General features: G+C 34.7%; 1 protein-coding gene across 1 annotated transcript in view; it reads right to left on the reverse strand.

Annotated features, from left to right (window-relative positions):
• Nucleotides 1-20,553, reverse strand: part of ATF6 (activating transcription factor 6) — a 167,843-nt gene that overhangs the window by 87,505 nt on the left and 59,785 nt on the right. The window contains exons 11-14 of the mRNA XM_006219220.3: nt 19,279-19,392; nt 18,132-18,231; nt 14,171-14,238; nt 12,090-12,204 (exon numbers count right to left, since the gene is read on the reverse strand). Coding sequence (XP_006219282.3) covers nt 12,090-12,204; nt 14,171-14,238; nt 18,132-18,231; nt 19,279-19,392 — 397 coding nt within the window. The remainder of the gene's footprint in view (nt 1-12,089; nt 12,205-14,170; nt 14,239-18,131; nt 18,232-19,278; nt 19,393-20,553) is intronic.

Raw genomic sequence — 20,553 nt, forward strand, 5'->3', positions numbered from 1 at the left:
ACACTATGAACTGGAAAACATCTCAAAGCCTACCCATAATAGGCTCTTTTTTTAGATTAGCATCAATGCCTTGAAATAAATACTACACAACCACAACTATTAGCCTTAGGATTTTTCAAGAAAAATCAACTAAGTGTCAGTATTCAGATTTGCTGATACTGTCAAAGTTAAACAAATCAGAGTCCAAAATAAGCAAATTGCCTCATATAGGTGAGGGGAGGAAAGGACATAAGCATTTAACACCTTACTCCTGAGTCAGATCATAAATCATCAACTTTTCCTAACTATAGTAATTGCTTCCTCCATAATTAGGTTTTGTAACATCATACAAAAGCTTACACCAAATTCTGTTTAGGCATAAAATGATTTAACAGTCTGCTAGTTTTCTGACTTTATATGAGGAAAAACTCCAAGACCATCTGTTCATAAATTAAATTAGAAATAGTTCTATCAACTTTATATTTTAAAAATGTTTTACTATTATTAAAAACTAGCTCCAATTTAAGATTTAGAAGACTTCTGACATCTCAAGGAATACTATAAATATAATTTTAGTTTTAGAAATCTAGTTTTAATTCCATATTTTTTGGTAGTACTACTGCAAATAAACAAACAAAATTTGTTCTTTTACTTTATGCTCTGCTATAAATAGAAAAACATTAATACAGATGAGGAACATTGACTTGTTTATTTTCCTTCAAAACATCTGTCAAAATAAAATATGCATTCCATTCTCACATTTATACGTACAAAAATTAACCACAATACTCTTTCTTTATCCTTTACTATTTTATTTCTCCTTTCCTTAAATACATACACAGACACACAGATACACAGACACACACCCCCTCCTCAATTCTCTTCTCTTTACCTGTATTCAGACTATCTCCCCTTCCCTTACTGCCAAATTTACCAAATCCACCTTTTTATTTCCTTCACAATCTCTCTTAACTGCTTTTAACCTGGATTCTGTTCTGATTACTCTACCGTAACTGTAATCTCATCATCAACAATTTCCCTGTTTACATAGGCCAAATGTGCTTTTCTCATTTCTCATTCTCAGTGAGCTCTGTAACATTCGATACTGCTAACCACCTTCTTTTTGAACTCTTCTTCCTTGATCTCCATGTTTTAAAATAAAATAAACAAGTTGATTTTTTTCCCTTCATCCATAGTATGCCATTCCAATTCTCCTGTATCTCTCATCATTTCCTCTGTGTTTCCCTGTTAGCTCTTGTTCCTCCTACACTATTACTCTAAGTAGCACAGGGCCTGGTTTTCCACACGGCTTTGTCTTTAGTCTTGTTCTCTTTGGAAAACGACCCTGAAGCAACTCAAAATATATTTTGAACAGACAGATCAATGGAATTAAACTCCAAGTTGAATACTCTGAAAGATAAGACATTTGAATATAAAAGTTCTAGAAAGGCAATATAGAGCACTGGCCGGAAACAAAGAGTCTGGCCAGAGTCTAATCAGACTCTCTAGGTTAAATTCTGACTCCATCATTTCCAAATTATGTCACATTGGACAAATTAACCTCTCTGTGCCTCATGCTCCCCATCAGTAAAATGAGGACAGTAATTGGACCTACCTCATAGGGATATTATGAGGATTAAAGATTGGTATATTTTAAATGCTACAAAAATGATTATTAAATAAATTATAAGACCACCAGCTATTCAAAAATCAAACTCATTAATTTATGAGCCTACCTTGTAACTTGACATTTTGTTTTTGTTATGGTTGTTTTTCAAAACTCTTAAAATGTACTACCTCCAACAGACTGAATTACTCTAGTAGCCTGAAAGAGTTTTAATACAATACTATAGATTTCTAAGAGGACAGTGTTCACACACAGGAACGCATATACACACATACACCAACACACCTACACTCACACAAATAGTTAGAAGAATACTACAGATTTCTAGAGCCAAAATGAAAATGCAAATCTACTCTAACTTTTTCATTTTACAGATAAGGAAACTGAAGATCAAGATCAGAGAAGCAAGTATCTGTCCAAAGTCAAATAGTGAGTGGCAGAATTGGAGCCAGAATGCAGATCTCTAAAGCCTGCATCTATGAATTATTTAAGAAACATTTTCCCTCATATATTCATGATATAAAGAATTTTTTTTAGAATGCAGTTTTGCTTTCATGAAATGTTTTCTTCCCTCATTATGAAAAATCTGAAATTTGATGAGAAGGAAATTATCAAAACTTTAAACTATAAATTATTAAATCCTACCTTTCTTCAAGGTAAATTTAGAAATCTTTCTTGAAAAGTTATTCTCCTGGGACAAGTCAAGGATGTCCACTATCACCACTCCTATTCAACATAGTCCTGGAAGTCATAGCCAGAGCAATCAGGCAAGAGAGAGAAATAAAAGGGATCCAAATTGGAAAAGAAGAGGTAAAAGTGTCACTATATGCTGACGACATGTTACTATATATAGAAAACCCTAAAAGGTCCACACAAAAACTACTAGATTGAAGAATTCAGCAAAGTAGCAGGTTACAAAATGAACGTTCAAAAATCAGTTGCATTTCTTTACACTAACGATGAATCAACAGAAAAAGAAAGTAAAGAAACAATCCCCTTCAAAATAGCACCCAAAGTAATAAAATATCTGGGAATAAATCTAACCAAGGAGGTGAAAGAATTATACACAGAAAACTATAAACCATTGATGAAGGAAATTAAAGAAGACTTTAAAAAATGGAAAGATACCCCATGCCCAAGGCAATCTACAGATTTAATGCAATCCCTATCAAATTATCCAGGACATATTTCACAGAACTAGAACAAATCATAATAAAATTTATACGGAATCATCAAAGACCTAGAATTGCCAAAGCATTACTGAAGAGAAAGAAAGAGGCTGGAGGAATAACTCTCCCAGACTTCAGACAATACTATACAGCTACAGTCATCAAGACAGCATGGTATTGGTACAAAAACAGACATATAGACCAATAGAACAGAATAGAGAGCCCAGAAATGAACCCACAAACTTTTGGTCAACTCATCTTTGACAAAGGAGGCAAGAATATACAATGGAATAAAGACAGTCTCTTCAGCAAATGGTGTTGGGAAAACTGGACAGCAGCATGTAAACCAATGAAGATAGAACACTCCCTTACACCATATACAAAAATCAACTCAAAATAGATCAAAGACTTAAACATAAGACAAGATACAATAAACCTCCTAGAGGAAAACATAGGCAAAACATTATCTGACATACATTTCAAAAATTTTCTCCTAGAAGAAATAAAAGCAAGAATAAACAAATGGGACCTAATGAAACTTACAAGCTTCTGCACAGCAAAGGAACCCATAAGTAAAACAAGAAGACAACCTACGGAATGGGAGAAAATTTTTGCAAATGAAACTGACAACGGCTTGATCTCCAGAATATATAAGCAGCTCATACGACTCAGTAAGAAAAAAATAAACAACCCAATCCAAAAATGGGCAGAAGACCTAAACAAGCAATTCTCCAAGGAAGACATACAAATGATCAAAAAGCACATGAAAAAATGCTCAATATCACTAATTATCAGAGAAATGCAAATCAAAACTACAATGAGGTATCACCTCACACCAGTCAGAATGGCCGTCATTCAAAAATCCAAAAATGACAAATGCTGGAGAGGCTGTGGAGAAAGGGGAACCCTCCTACACTGCTGGTGGGAATGCAGTTTGGTGCAGCCACTATGGAAAACAGTGTGGAGATTCCTCAAAAGACTAGGAATAGACTTACCATATGACCCAGGAATCCCACTCCTGGGCTTGTACCCAGAAGGAAATCTACTTCAGGATGACACCTGCACCCCAATGTTCATAGCAGCACTATTTACAATAGCCAAAACATGGAAACAACCTAAATGTCCATCAACAGGTGACTGGATAAAGAAGATGTGGTATATTTATACAATGGAATACCACTCAGCCATAAAAACCGACAACATAATGCCATTTGCAGCAACATGGAAGCTCCTAGAGAATGTCATTCTAAGTGAAGTAAGCCAGAAAGAGAAAGAAAAATACCATATGAGATCGCTCATATGTGGAATCTAAAAAACAAAAACAAACAAACAAACAAAAATAAAGCATAAATACAGGACAGAAATAGACTCATGGACAGAGAATACAGACTTGTGGTTACCGGGAGGGGGAGGGTAGAGGGTGGGAAGGGATAGACTGGGATTTCAAAATTGTAGAAAAGATAAACAAGATTACACTGTATAGCACAGGGAAATATACACAAAATGTTATGATAAATCACAGAGAAAAAAATGTGACAATGAGTGTGTATATGTCCATGAATGACTGAAAAATTGTGCTGAACACTGGAATTTGACACAACACTGTAAAATGATTATGAATCAATAAAAAATTAAAAAAAAGTGACTGGATAAAGAAGATGTGGTTATTTATACAATGGAATACTACTCAGCCATAAAAAACAACAACATAATGCCATTTGCAGCAACATGGATGTCCCCAGAGAATGTCATTCTAAGTGAAGTAAGCCAGAAAGAGAAAGAAAAATACCATATGAGATCGCTCATATGTGGAATCTAAAAAACAAAACCAAAAACAAAAACAAACAAACAAACAAAAATAAAGCATAAATACAGGACAGAAATAGACTCATAGACAGAGAATACAGACTTGTGGTTGCCAGGGGGGCGGAGGATGAGAAGGGATAGACTGGTATTTCAAAATTGTAGAAGAGATAAACAAGATTATACTGCATAGCACAGGGAAATATACACAAAATGTTATGGTAGCTCACAAAGAAAAAAATGTGACAATGAGTATGTATATGTCCATGTATGACTGAAAAATTGTGCTGAACACTGGAATTTGACACAACATTGTAAAATGATTATAAATCAATAAAAATGTTAAAAAATAGATTAACAACAAGTTCATACTGTATAGCACAGGGAACTATATTCAGTATCATGAAGGCACTTATTCTGAAAAACAATATGAAAATGAATATGTGTATGTTCATGTATGACTGAAGCATTGTGCTGTACACCAGAAATTGACACAACATTGTAAACTGACTATACTTCAATAAAAATATATATATTAAAAAAAAGTTATTCTCTTCTGTAGCTAGAGGACCATCCACATCAAAGGAAACTATATATTTTAAAATTTTCATTGTTATTCAAATTACAAAAGTAATTTTAAACATGCATTGAGAAAAGTTTCCTTCTTTGTTTCTGCAGGCCCCACCTCTAGTAATCTTTTGGATGGTGGGATATAAAAAATAAGGTTAAAAGGCACAAGTAAGTGGCAGTTTGAGCCCTAACATCTATTTAGGACTTGCTCTGCGCAGTCTGCAGTACATTGCAACAGACTTTGTATAAAGATAAAGCAGAATGAATAAACTTCATCCCTGCCCAGAGAAAGCATGAAACCTAAAATAGGATATTAAGCAAATGCATATGAAAAACACACTATAAAATAAAGACTACTAAATAGAGCACATGAATAACAAATGGTTGGAAAATTATTCTGACTCAGATGGACTTGCTTACCATCCTGAGAATTCTGAAGACTTCAAATTATTCATAACTTTTTTGTGTCCATGTCTATTCTACCATGACTACTTACTAGTCTAGTTACAGAGACTGTCATTTTTCAAACATAAAACAAGTTATATTAGAGTTTGCAATTGAAAAGTCCAAGGAATAGAAAAATTTTTTATGTTAGCTAGGAATCTGTTACAGAGCCAAGGAACAAATGACTAAATCCCCTAAAACCACACAACGGTAACTCTTATTTAACAAGGAGCTTGAGATCAAAAGTGTTTGATCTCAAGAATTTGGCATGCCATATACAGAATCCATAATAAAATGCATTTCCTCATGCACAAAAACCACACTTCTCTATGAGAAGTTCTAGAGTACTAATCATTAAAATAGTGTCTATTTTGGCTAAAAGTACTTCCTTTTAAAGACACAGCAAAGTTTTTTTTTCCTCAATTGTTTTAAAAAGAAACCAGAAACTCTGAAAGTCTATTTCTTCTATTCCCTTGGTTTGAAGTCTGAAGATATACCATAATCTTTCAGACCATTAAGTTGTTCTTTACTATTAGAAAGTGTAACCTAATAAAGCACTTAATCAACAATCAGGTAATTAACAAAAAATTTTTATTGTTATGTAATAACTCCAGCAAAACTGTCTAGGAGATTTGGCAACACAACATGGTTGGCTTTGGAGGAATAGAGTAATTTTGCTGTTTAAATACTCAGTAATACATCTAAAATGCAGCACCAAAATGTAATGAAAAACATTTTTGTTAAATTAGAACACCTCAATTCTTGCCCTCGTTTCACTGCTCATCATTTCTTTGTCCTTCCACAAGCCACTTAACCTCTCTTTGCCTAACTTTTTCATCTGTAAAACAAGACTAGGAATACTTACTTTATTATGTGTAAGGAAGTAACAAGATAATATACGTAAAAGGGGTTTGTAAACTATAATGGCTGTATACATTAAAGGTGTCAGTATTTGTATATAAATGAAATGTAGAGAAAACAGATATATAAAGATAATGTTATTGATATAATTATTAAGTAAACTTATAAACCTAGTTTAAATGGATTCTCAGGCAATTCTGTTCTATTTTTTATAATGTGCTTTAGACCTAAATGACAGTATATTTCAAATTAAGCTAAAAATTATTTAGAAAAAAGCCCTCTACAAGAAGGTTTTTTCCTAAGTCTCTCTTCTAAGATAAGACTTTTTTTTTTAAAAAAAGTAAGTATCTTTCCAAATTCATCTATTCTTTTTTTTTTTTCCAGCCAGAGAAAGAATTTGGCCAAAAGGCCATAAAAGTAGAGATAAGAAAATGGCCAAACTCCAAGATTCATGTGTAGGCTCAAGCTGTAAAGTCCCAAAACAAAAGGAGCTGTATCCTTTCGAAGTAGACTTTATAAATTATTTTCCTTTCATTACTAAGGAAATTTCTCTTGCCTCTGAAGGTTTTATATAAAATTATACATACTAAACAAAAAAATTCCAAGAAATAAACATTATGCATTAAGAAAATATGCCATTCTTCTAAGCATGTATCAGGTATTAATTTAGGCATTAATTTAGAAAACATCATTACTATTCTGTGGAATTCTATTTATGGCCTTCCATGGGAATAAACTTTAGGTAAACATTTTGAACCAATAACATCACCAGTCAACCATTCTTCACTAATTATAGTCTTTTCTGTTCTTTGTCCAAAGTTTCAAGTTTTTTTTTTAATTGTAGTATAATCAGTTTATAATGTTGTGTCAATTTCTGGTGTACAGCATAATGTTTCAGTCATACATATACATACATATATTCTTTTTCATATTCTTTTTCATTATAGGTTACTACAAGATATTGAATATAGTTCCATATGCTATTCAGAAGAAAGTTGTTGCTTGTTTATTTTATATATAGTACAAAATTTCAAGTTTCTGACTTATGCTGACTGAATCTGTAGAGATACCAGATACTGTCTCTTCTCCACAAAAGAAAGCAGTGAGGTCTAACAATCAACTCCAAAATGTTTCCACCAAATATATAAAAAAAAATGTGGATATGTGTACCTCAAAGTTCTACCTACTGATTGTCAAACATTTCACCAAGGTGATTTCTTTAGCTTAAAAGCTTAGACTCAGAGACAAGAACAAAGCTGACATATCTCTGGCTAGTACAGCCATAAGGGAACAGAAGAAGGGTCATCTCTAACTGAACTTTCCGGGGAATTCAGCACTGCTTATGTCAGTAAAATAGATGCAAATTTCTTTAAGAAAACAGATGTAAAAATACCCTTCATATGATTCCAAAAAACAATGAACTTCCATCACTGTGACTTCTCTCAGTGAACCATACCTAAAATTGTTCTGTTTTATAAGCACTGAGTGGCTGGCGTTGTGTTGAGTGTCAGGAGTGGTAATTAAAAAGCATATGACACTTCTTGCCTTTAAGAGGCTTATGATATAGATGAGAAGACAAGCCTTTAAGATCAAACAATTAGGGACCAATACAAGGAAGAATTTTTTTAAAAGCAGGGCTGTGTAACATAATAAACAGTTTATGAAGCTCTAAGGATGTACCAAAATCATTTCCTCAGAAGAGGGGCCCCAAGCCATTCCTTCTGCCTTAAGTTGCTGGCTTACAAAGCAAGATAATACACTTAATGAAATCAACCCTATTCCCCTGTCCTGGAATCCAACCCTGGTCACAAATGAATGGATCATGGATCATGGATCATAAGCCAAGGCTGTCACAGCAATTCTACATAAGATATAGTAAACACACACACACACACACAGAGAACAATCAGACCCTCTTTCTGTTTGGGGAATCTGAATGAGCAATGTGTGAAAAAGACTTCAGTGGAATTACTGGAGCGGCTGTTGAATCAGGAATGACAACAAGCCACTATTCCAATTCTCCGTGAGGACTAGTGTCCACTCCAGTCTGTGAAGAACAAGCACAGAGGGACTACTTAGCTCCTGGACCAGTTTCTTGTGCCTCTTCAAATCCCATGTATCTTACAATAAGGCCATATGGCTTAAAGTTATCCTTAAAATCCATACATATGATACTGTTCTAAGTTTTTTTTTATAAGAGACCAAGAAGATGTGAAATACCTAAATATTGTATCATGTCTAGAACACATAAAGTACTCAGGAAGAGAAGAGGAAAAAAACATCTCTGAGGCCAGCACAGAGCTACATTAGGTATGTATCTGAAACAGATGAAAAGACAATCTTAAAAATCTGTTGATCTGAAGGACAGGTACTGAACATGAAAAATATAAAGGAAACAAAAAGTGCTCCGAAAGTAGGCATCCATCTCATTTAAAAAAGACATATCAAACAAGATTGAAGAGTATATGGTGACACGACATTCACAGCCATCTGAATCAAAGAGAACCTGTCCTTAATGGGAAATTGCCCTGGGAAGATAAAAAATGCCTTCCTCTGCTTGTTAATGGATCAGAAAGCAGAATCTAAGGATAGTATTTCAATGTTTATTGGAGTTATAGTTAAAGTAAGCATCATTTTCCTACCTTTCTTCTCAATGTTATCTTTTCTCCCCCTTCCCCTCTCTTTGGAATCACTTTCTCATCCTACTTTACTTGAGTTTTCCTGATTATTTATACCTGTCCCACACTCTTGAATTCATTTTCTAATATTCTTTAAACTACTTCCTCCCTCCCTACACTATCGTATGAAAGTGTAAGAAAAAATAAACATTAAATCTAGTTGGATTTCTTATTTTTATATCAGTTATACCACACTCAAATATTAAAGTTTGAGAAAAAGTTATTTCCCACCACCTACCCCCAACTCCCCTCCAAATCACACTAAAACAAGTCAAAGAGAGGAGAAAAAGACAAAATACTTGTAAGAAAACGAGTTATGAATACCTGGAACAAAACAAAGAAAGTAAAGGAAGTTTCTATGTTGGAGGCAGAAACTTAAGTCAAAAGAACCGGAAAGGCTGGAAGCTCTGTGGGGACTACTGGGATCATAAGCATTCTTTCTTGCTGACCTATAACAGGAACTCAGTAGTTACCCAAGACTGAGTCTGCTTTGGAGAAATCATTTCAGCAGCTCAACTGTAATGAGATTAAAGGGTGCAGGAGTGTGGGGTATGAGGGAGTTTAAGTTTGGGAGAGAGCTGGTTTATTAAATAATGGTATACTAAACGGTCAATGGCCACATTTTTTTTTAGGTATTAAATATTTTGTTTAACACCTGTCCAATTATAAAATAAAACAGCATGGCTTGTTTATTGGCTCTGTTAATCTGGTTTATCCTAAGCAAAACTTTAGGGCATCAGAATTCCTGTATCCCTTAATTTCTAATGCAATCGCACAGCATTAATTAAAATGATTTCTGTCAATGAAATTAAGAACCTAAGTAGGAGAAAAAGTCTACATCCTTCTGCACAAGAAATGATGCCACCAGCCTTTTTGATGAAACTGTTAGAATATTTTATACTGAAAAATGGAAAAGAGAACCAAGACATGAGATCATTTACTTCTTTCATTTGCATTTGAGCAAAAACAAAAAGAACAATCCACTGTTTAAGAATCAAATTCCTGTCCAGTGACATAGTTTATAGTCATGATGGTAAAATTAACTTCTTTATCCCTACTGCTAAAATGAAAGAAAGTAAGAAAGAAAAAGTGAAAAAGAATACTGTCTCTCTCTCCCTAACTACTGTTATCTAATTAAGTTCAGGTTTATCCTTACCTCACCTTCATATAAAACACTAAGATATGATAAATCATTAATTAGGAACTGAAAACCTCAAACAGAATGTAAGAGATAGTCCTAACAGTTTTTTTAAACATAAGACTGTCTCTTCTGGAACATCAAAGGATTAGGGGATGGCGCAGTGATAAATAATTCTCTAGTAGCACCTTTTACAGCAAACTAATGAGAAATAGCTTTTACAAATGCAAGAAATGTAATGCACATATTAAAAAAAATACCATCCATCTTCCTTTATAAAAATACAGTTCTTTTAAGGTTAGGATTATTTTCTTTGTAACAAATACTTTTTCTCTTCCATAGAAAAATGTTACTAGTCACATCAATCCGTGGCTTGACAATGGCTACTTTTAATAAATATTGTACTGTTTTTATCAAATAATAGAGAAATTATCCCAAACCTAAGAAAAAGTATTTGGCTATTTGAGTGTTAAAAATATGCTTTTGTGATAACTTCCATAACATATACTTCAACACATTCACTTTAACATCCATCAAATCTCTTCGTGGTGCTAGATCTCATATTTAGAAGTTTGTTTTCCCCTATATTTTAAATGTGACTGTGTCAACACAAAGTTAATATTTAGTTCTCATCAGTCAACACAGTTGGAGCCTTGCCAAAACGAAACCCTGTCCTCAGCTGCCCCCTTGCTGCTGAAAATGAACTTTGAGGCTGGTGCAGTATAGAAATATGACAATTATGTCTGTGAGAACAGGCTGAGCACAGGGAATTTTTGTGAAAAGGCAGAAATCATGAGATTTCTAAATCACTAAAGTCTTCCAAATCTCCTAGCATATTTGATTAATAACTAAAAATACATGAAATGTTTGATTCCCCTAATCTTCAAGTGTAAAGTTCTCTGGTCCAAAATTCTGAGCTGCTAGATATTAACACGTTAGGAAAAGAACTAAGTTAACTGAGAATTTCAGCAGTGATAGTGAGGGATGACAATAATCAGAGATTGAATCATTTATTAGTTAGTATATGCTTATTTCTAATTATGCCCCCTCCACATTCTTTTAAGAAAAAGAAAAAGAAAAACCTAGGATATAGACCACAAAGGAATTCTAACTCATTCATGGGCTCCTGGTTTAACTAACATACAGCACTCCAACAGAAATATTCATATGGCAACTCTATGGAGACTATATTTTCATTTTAGAGGAAAAGTAGATGGAATGTAAATAAGCTAAGCATTTTCCCCCAGTAAGTCTAACATTTATAACACTCAAAAGTGCTCATATAAACATTTCCTTCTGCATAAGCTGACTGATTATCTAACACATTCTTCACTAACAGGAGTAAATGCTTGATAAAGGGAAGAGAAAGAAGACTAGAGAGGCTGAGGAACTTAGATCCAAACATTCCATAATTAATATATTAATCAGTCCATGATTCATATTAAACCAAAATTTGGGAAGTCTACTTTTCAATAACCAAATGAGAATATCACCACAATGCCTGAAAAGAAATTTTTATCTTTGCGCTTCTCCTTTAGTTTTAAACAAACAGTATGGCTATCAAGATGGAAAAGAATAAAAACCTATAAGCAGTTTATATTTTCTAAATATCGCCTGACATCAATTCCATGTTACCTCTCCATAGTGCTGAACAGCTCAAAGTCAAGTATGTATTATAGCACTTAGACTGTTTTACTCACATAGTTTATTTTATATTGCTTCCTATCTCTATCTTTTTTTCTTCCACAGTATTCAGCCCAGCGCCTTGTATACAGCAGGCTTTCAAAAATACTTCCTTTATTCTTTGAAAATGAACTTACCCTTCGAAACGACACGACATAAAATGTGTCTCCCCTTCTGTGGATGGCTTCAAAGAGGTCTTGATAACTTCTGGGTGAAGCATAATACACCTGTAGCTCACTCCCTGAGTTCCTGCTGAAGTAAGAAAATGGCAAAGTGTACTTAAACTAATAAATTTCTATCCTCTCAAAAATGTTCCCATTCTAAGGTGACATCTGAATTGTAAGAATCTCTCTCAATCAAAATATTAGCAGTATCTTGGCAGTAATTTTTATAATAACATTCTGAAAAGCTCAAGGTCAGGATGTCTGTAAGATCCAATTCACTAAACCTAGAACTTTCATTTCTGTATCAAGGCTCTCAAGTGTACCAGACAGTCAAGCATATAAAAACAATAAAAGTATCAGAAAATAGATTTCTGCATTGGTTCGCGTGATTTTAAAATTTTGGTAACAAAAATTAAGTCTGAAGAAAAGTTACTTTTCACCATTCTGTCAAATCTGTGAAGGCGTGTTTGCCTACGAGGCTAACTGAAAGGTGAAAAAAGCTTAGGATTTGGAAGCAAATAGACCTGGCTCTGAATTCCCACTCCACTCCTCAAGTAGGTATTCTTGGGGGAATCAATCTCTGAGCTACCTCAGTTTCCTCACCAGTAAAATGAAGATAACCATATAAACCTTATAGTACTATTACGAGGGTCAGAAATGTTACTACCAAGCATGGGTCCTGTTCCATAGGAGTCACTCAACAAGTGCTAGCCATAGATACTAAAAGTACCATGTCAGTGCCTTGATAAAATTGTAACTAAAACTATAGTACCTCAAACCCCATCATATCCCAAAAGATACACTCAAATGATATTAATATAGCTCTTAATGATATTTTCTAGGTTTTTTTTTTTTACTGTTTAGCACAATAAGCCAACATCCAAAAGTTAAAGGAGAGTTAAAGAAATAATGTTTCATTTTTCTTCAAAAAGAAAACATATGTATTTCTTTCTTATATATTCTTCTTTTATGTCTTCAATCAAACTGTATTAACTTAAGAGGAGGGGAAGATTGACCTAAGAGGAAATCATACGTGAGTCACAAGAACTTCCTTTAAAATAATTTCATGTACTCAATAGGCCATTTCTGACCATAATATTTTGAATAATAAGGCAATTTTTATTATTTATGGTGGCCGATGTTCTACGAAGTCAGTGCGAACAATGAATTAGCAAATCCTAAACCATCCTCCTAAGGGAAAAAAAGGGTAGGTTTCTGTGAGCCCCAAGTTACAACATTTTTGTCAACGAATCAACATATAACCTTGTTTTATGTGTTTCTATTTAAAGATATCTTCTTTAATATATACTGTTCATTCATTAACACTGAACTCACAGTCAACAGCACTGTAAATCATGCCTGAATGAAGCTCATCTAATGTGCATTTTCTCCACATGGCACAATACAGCTTTCTTGCACTCTTGCGAGCATTAGGGCAGCACTTTAGTACTATGCATGGGAGCCGTTTTAAACAAAGAATTCACAAGCAAAAGCACAAAATGTGAAAGATATGGCACTAAACAGATCTCAAAAAGGACAATTTTTTTACAGTATGAGAGCTGAAACAGAAGGCAGAGTACTGCTTTGTTAAATTTCAGCTGGGAATGCAAATGACCATGAAAGCACTTTGAGTACTGATTTTGGGGGTACAAATTTCCGCAAGGAGGTGGATTCTTAAATACAGAATACATGAATAAACAAGATAAACTTAACTTATTTAGAACATTTTTAAAAAGACTTTTTAAATAGCAGTTTCAGGTTTACAGCAAGCTTGAGAGAAAGGTACAGAGATTAAAACATTTTTAACTAATGAAGAAATAATATGCCATCACAAGGATGTGTCAAAAATAGTATTTTTAATATCCATTTTTAAATATACATACAGTAAATGAATGAAATATTCTGGTTACAGAGTTACTACATACATTTGAATTATCTATCTCTACAGGATAGTGACGAGAACTAGTTTTAAATGGAGGGAAGTGTGCATTTCAACTTTACTGAAGTACTAGATACTTAAAATTCCTTAGTCATGAGTTTCCACACTTTCTTACCTGATACTAGTGGTTTCTGTGTATTGGACGGCCATGAGCTGAGAATTTGAGCCCTGTCCCAGAGCACCCTGGAAGAAAAAAAATGGTTTAATGTCATATTATGAAATTATATGAAGAGTTTTCTAAATTGATTCATCCTACATTTACATTTACAAAACTTTCATTAAAGTATTCATAAAGTTTTTTTTTCATGAATATTCTGACATATTAGGTTTACATAACTAAACAACAACATAGAAACTGGAACTCTTTTGGTCATATTCTGGGCTGAGAGATGTGTCTTACGGACAGTAAGACATTTTAAGGCACTTCCCACAAAGATTAAAGAAACAGCGCAAAAACTTAGTCCAAGCATCATAAGTTCTTTGACCAAGTATTGCTGAACACATAACAACTTATGTTTGTCTAAAATAACTAATTTCTCAATGAAAATTTCCTGAAGATTGAAAGGTTCACAGTGAAACCAGACCCTATTGTTTACTGAGTTAAACACAAAGATCTTTGTGCCTAAATATACCTGTGGACTAATTCATCATTAAAGAGTCCTCACCAATGGCTCCTGGCCAGATCTGGAACCATCAGCGGTCTATACATACTACACTGGAATCCTGTCTTCCATAAAGCATCTGCTTTCCACTATGCCTTCTTATAGTCCCTAGCAGCTTTGTAAGCTGATCTTCAGAAAACTTTTGTAAGCATATCAGAGTTTAAGGGCACATTACCAGTTATTATGTTAGGAAGTGACCTTATTATTACCTTGTCAAATGGTGACTTAAGTAATTGTTTAATCATAAGATTATTAGCATTTGTTCCTTATTGTATCCATCTATCCATCCATCCCTCACCAATGAAACTTTCATAGACTGCCTATTACATGCACTGGGACTATAAAATTTAATATTTAACTTCTGTCCTCAAGAAATTTCAAGTTTAACAGGGAAGACAGATATGTGGAAACCATATAGTGTGATGCTAAAACAGAAGAATATACAAAGCGTTAAGGGAAAAATAAGAAGGAACAATTTTGTTTGGTGATAGATGCAACCAATGAATAGAGGGCTTCCAATTTCTGGCTCTGTAACAAGAATCTTATTATATGAAAATCTAACATAGATCTCACATAGTGGGTGTTCAATAAACATATTAAACAAAATAAAAAGAGCACTGATAAAATGAGAAGAAAAAAAGAAATTTAGGTTCTACCAATAATATACACCTGCACCAGATTTGGAAAGCAGAAGGGAGACAGAGTCCATTTTTCCTCTGGCCATGGTAGCAGCTAACATGTAGGTTTTGGCAGACATGAGTTTTTGCAGTACTGGGCATTGTATTCCAATGCCAGTAAGCAGCTTTGGGACTCTGAGGTAACTGCGACATTAGTAATGATGCCAGTAGCCTCCAGAAGTACTAACAACCAATAAAGTTGCCATAATAAGTAAACAAATGGTGTCAGAGAGACCCAGAAAAACACATACTGGATAATCGTAGAATCTCAGAATGTCAGAGCATGAGCTCATTGAGACTAACCCTCATTATTTTATTAGAGTAAATAATTATAGTAAATCACATTCTCTTCTTTAGAAACTTCCTTTGCTTGGGTTTTTGGACACAACTATTCTACATTTTCTCCCATTCTACTGGCCAGCCACTCCTCTTCCTTCTCAAGTGTTGATCTTCCCTGTCTTATAGCCTCTAATGCAGGAGTTGTTCCAGGACTCAGTTCCTTAATTCTCTTCCTTCCTTTCTACTTTCTCTCTAGGTGATATCATTCCAAATGAAATGTCCAATCTCAACCTCTTCCCTAAACTTCAGACCTGGATATCTGACTGCCTACTTGACTTCTCCATTGGAATGTCTAATAGCCGTTTCAAACTTACTGTATCTAAAACTCTTGTTTCCTGCCTCCAACTTATCTTTCCCCAGTCTCAGTCAGTGGCAACACTATTTGCCTGGTAGCGATAGCATAAGATTTATCATTGATTCCTTGTTCTTTTACAAGAGCAATTTCTATCAACTATACTTTTAAACTACGTTTGGCATTCAGGTACTTTCCTCCACCTTCACATCTACCACACTAGTCTGGGCCACGATGATCTCTTGCCTAGACTAGTGAAATGGCTTAACTGGTCTCCCTACTTCCACTCAAGTTCCCTGCTATGGCCTACTCTGTGTTGCAGTTAGAGTGATCTCTTAAAAATATAAATCAGATCAAGTCACACACCTCAAACCTCTCAATGCTATCCTCTCACACATGAGATGAAAACCAAAGGTCTCACCATTGCCTAAGAGATTTGATGTGATTTAGCCTTCTCTGTCTCTCTGACATCATCTCTGGCTCCTCTCCCCTTAGTCACTGCTATCCAGTTTTATTCAACTTCTTGGTGTTCCTCAAATACGCAAACTGTTTCCTCCTGAGGGTATTCCCTTGCTCTGGAAGATCTTTCTCCAAATTTTCTCCTAGATCTTTATATTGTTTACTCCTTCATTTTCTGCCAATAGCAAAAGCAATGTTCTACATTTACCTCACCCACAGCAAGGGAGACTGCAATAGGGACTAAAGACCAGGCCTGATCCCTAAAACATTTTGCATAATTTTCCAGACTCTTTCCTCCCCAATACTCAAAGCTAGAAGCAAAGGATTTCAAGTTGTTGGGGCCACAGTCTGGAAGAACCTGGATTCCTCAGTCACTGTTTAGAGGAAAGGCAATCTAGAGAGCTATTTCAGACTGTGAGTGGGTGAGAAACAAATGTTTAGTCCATTAAGCTACTGAGATTTTGAGGCTAGTTAAGTAGCTAGCATTAAGTACCTGATAATATCTTTCTCAAGTGGAATTTCTTTAGAGAAGGCTTCTCTAACTACAATCTAAAACAGCCACTCATCTCTCAATTCAAACCCTAACCTCCAACCCTGATTTTTCTTCAGAGAACTTCTAATTTTTAGTATGTTTAAATACTTATTTACTTGTTTATTTTTTAATTTAATTTTTCCCTTGTGATGAGAACTTTAAAGATCTACTCTCTTAGCAACTTTCAAATATACACTACAGTATTATTAACTATGGTTACCACGCTATAAATGACATCCCCATGATTTTTCTATTTTATAACTGGAACTTTATACCCTTCACCTGCCACCTCTGGCAACCACCAATCTGTCCTCTGTACTGGAAGCTTGGGGTTTTTTTAAGATTCCACATGTAAATGAAGTCATACGGTATTCGTCTTTTTCTGTCTGACTTATTTCACTTTACTTGTTTATTGTTCATCTCACCTACCAGAATGTTAGTTCCACAAAGGCAGGGACTTTACCATACTCACTACTATATTCCCAGGGTCTAGAACAGTACCTGGCTCATTATTACTACCACAGGTAGCATATGTTGGGAGCTTGCAATGTGTGGGTCCAGGTGCTTCAGAAGTAGTAATAAATATTTGAACAACAGAAAGACAGTAAATGGTGCTTTGTGGTAGACAACATTAAAGACAGAAGCTCAACTAAATAGGCTCTAAATAAGAGTTGTCATTAACCTATAGTGCTACATGTCTAAGTACAAAAATGCTCTCCATGAAGACGTGCCTTCACTTCCAAGCTGTCCTATGTTTGAAAAGCTCTAAGAACAAAGGAGATAAACAGTATCATTTATTATATCACTTGTGCCAAAAACATTTGATACAGATGTCCATGCACAGGAACCCCTGGGCTTGAAAGTAAGTGTGAGGGAGACAGCAGGAAACAGCACTATGCCTGAGCAGGAAATACTACTGCTGTAAAACCTAAATGATGCTGTGAAATCTGGGAGGAGGGCTTCAGTGGCGGTGAAGCGAAATCAGAAGCAGCAGGAGGCAGCAGGAAGTGGCCAAAGTTCAAGCTTCCCAAATCTCCCAGGGAAGAGAGCAATCCATCTGGGGGAAGTCTTCTAACAAATATGCTAACTATTGCTCAAAGACAGTAGAAACAAACCTGAAGAATTCGGGTTTTCTCTTGATTATTCGTCATTCTTCTCGACTTGGTCCTTTCCACTTCATGTCTATGAACCCACCCTCGAAGTTCATGATTTAACCTATAAAACAGCTTAATTAATTAAACGTATTTCATAGAAAAGATATCTCAACCATGGCTGGAAATGAATTTAATCATATTCTTACGTTCCAAAAAGCATTCCAAGTGCCTAATGATTCAAACTGCTTTTTAATTTGAGAAAGCTAAGATAATGTTGTTTTTAATAAGACATGCATTTTTATACAGTACCTCATCAATCATGAGTTCAAAATTCAAAGAAAATCATAGCTAAATACCTGCCAAACATAAATACTGGATGCAAAGATTTTTCCACAAAAATGTATTTCCTGTTTCTGCTCTTGGACTATGTACACACAAATACTGGAGACACTGGAGAACACGAAACAAGTCATAAGACTCCTAACAACAGATGGAGGCATTAAAACCTTTGAAAATCATGCTCTTTTGGGAGGAGGAAAAGAGAAAGAGAGAAATTTCAATCCAGATTTTCCAACACTGGAATTAAAAAAAAAAAAAGCCTAGCTCAAATATAACTTCCCTTTATTTTGCTTATTTTTTAGAATAGTTGTGACTATATTTACTTAACTATAGTTGATTACTATGTATCACCAAAAAAACCCCAAAACTGAAGCAGTTTTTGAGGTTCAAGGATAGGATTCAAAATCACAGGAAAAAATTCAAGGGAAAAGTAGATAAAGAAAGGTACACTAATGCAAAAGTGACTCCAGAATCACAAATCTTCAAATTATTATCTTCCCATTTGAAGAAAAAGGTACCTTCCACTATGAATGTTACTACCTGCATGTCTAACACTTACCCTAGATTTTTATACTAATATCATTCTGTAGTTTTCAAATAGGACATGTTTACATATACAACCCCAGTACCACCATATGAAACAGATCCATCACCATCTCTATCAGGTTGGTGGGGAAAGCAGACAACAACTGATGTGCTTATGCTTATCCAATAAATAATTCAGAGATTTTCTCAGCCACTTGGTTAATCTGAACAAATACTTTTCCAGGTTCCAAAGCTAAACACAGGAACCCACTGAGATATACCTGCAACAATCTATAAAACTCACCTGAGAGATTCTGTTGTGTTAATCAGGGGCTGACAAGGAGGTGGAGGAATATAAAGTAGTGGTTCTTCAGTTAGCACCATCAGGGCTTTGTCATTTGAAACAGAATGATCATATCTGAAACATACATGCAAAAAAATGCATCATCTTGTATCTTAAGTTCCTAAGAAGAAGTCTGCTATAAAGAAAATCACCACCAGTATTCATATTCAGTTTACACGGAGATAAAAATACAGTAAATAGAACATACTGTAAGTTAGAAGCCAATGTAATGGAAAAGGAGGGAAGTATAGACCATATAGTACAAATGTCATTTTCCAATTTTCCGAGATTAACATGGTAGTTCCCATTTACTGAGCAATGGTTATGTACCAGAAACTAGGGATACAGTGATAACACATGGTTCATGTCTTCAATGAGCTAAAGGCATACACAGTATTGCTGGAAAAGAGGTGACATAGTAAGGGGGGAAAGACCCACTGATTGACAGGCAAGTACTAGATAACCAGGATTAAAGTTTTGTGGTCATCCCCAATTTTGTGATAACAGAATTGAACAGTCTCCTTAAAACAGTGTGTGTCGTTAGGGGGAAGGGAAAAGCATAAAATACTTGGCAGGAGAAAAGTAAACGCACTGAATAGCTAAATGTAGGGGGGAGGGTATAGTTCAGTGATAGAGTATGTGCTCAGCATGCATGAGGTCCTGGGTTCAATCCCCAGTACCTCCACTAAAATAAATAAATAAATAAATAAAAACCTAATTACCTACCCACCACAAAATTAAAAAAAAAAATTTTAAGTTAAAAAAAAACCTAAATATAAATTTTAGAATCATGGAGGAATCATTAACAAAACACCAGAGTGACATTAACCAGTCATTCCATGTGCTTCAAAAAATATGCTTTCCTAACCATCACAGCAATCTAGATCATATGAATTCATATCCAGGGTGTGATATAGGGAGCAAAATCTGAGTTGAAAATTAGAATTTGATCTGAGGCATTATTGCCATTTATTCTCTTCAGTCTGCTATTTTAACTTTCTTGCTAAGAACTGCTTTCTTGCCAAGAAATCTTAGATCTGTCGTGAATTTCTTTATATATGATACTCTGGATTTAGAAAACTGGATATATTAAAATCCAAACAGAAAAACTACAAACATAAAATTGGACATGGCCAGGTTTGCACTTTTCTTAATTCATTCAACAAATATTTACTGAATATCAACCATGTGCCAAGAAATGTGCTAGGTGCTGGTATTCCAACAGAAAACAAGAGA

Source organism: Vicugna pacos, chromosome 21 (assembly GCF_048564905.1).
Source record: "Vicugna pacos chromosome 21, VicPac4, whole genome shotgun sequence".
Lineage (NCBI taxonomy): Eukaryota > Metazoa > Chordata > Mammalia > Artiodactyla > Camelidae > Vicugna > Vicugna pacos.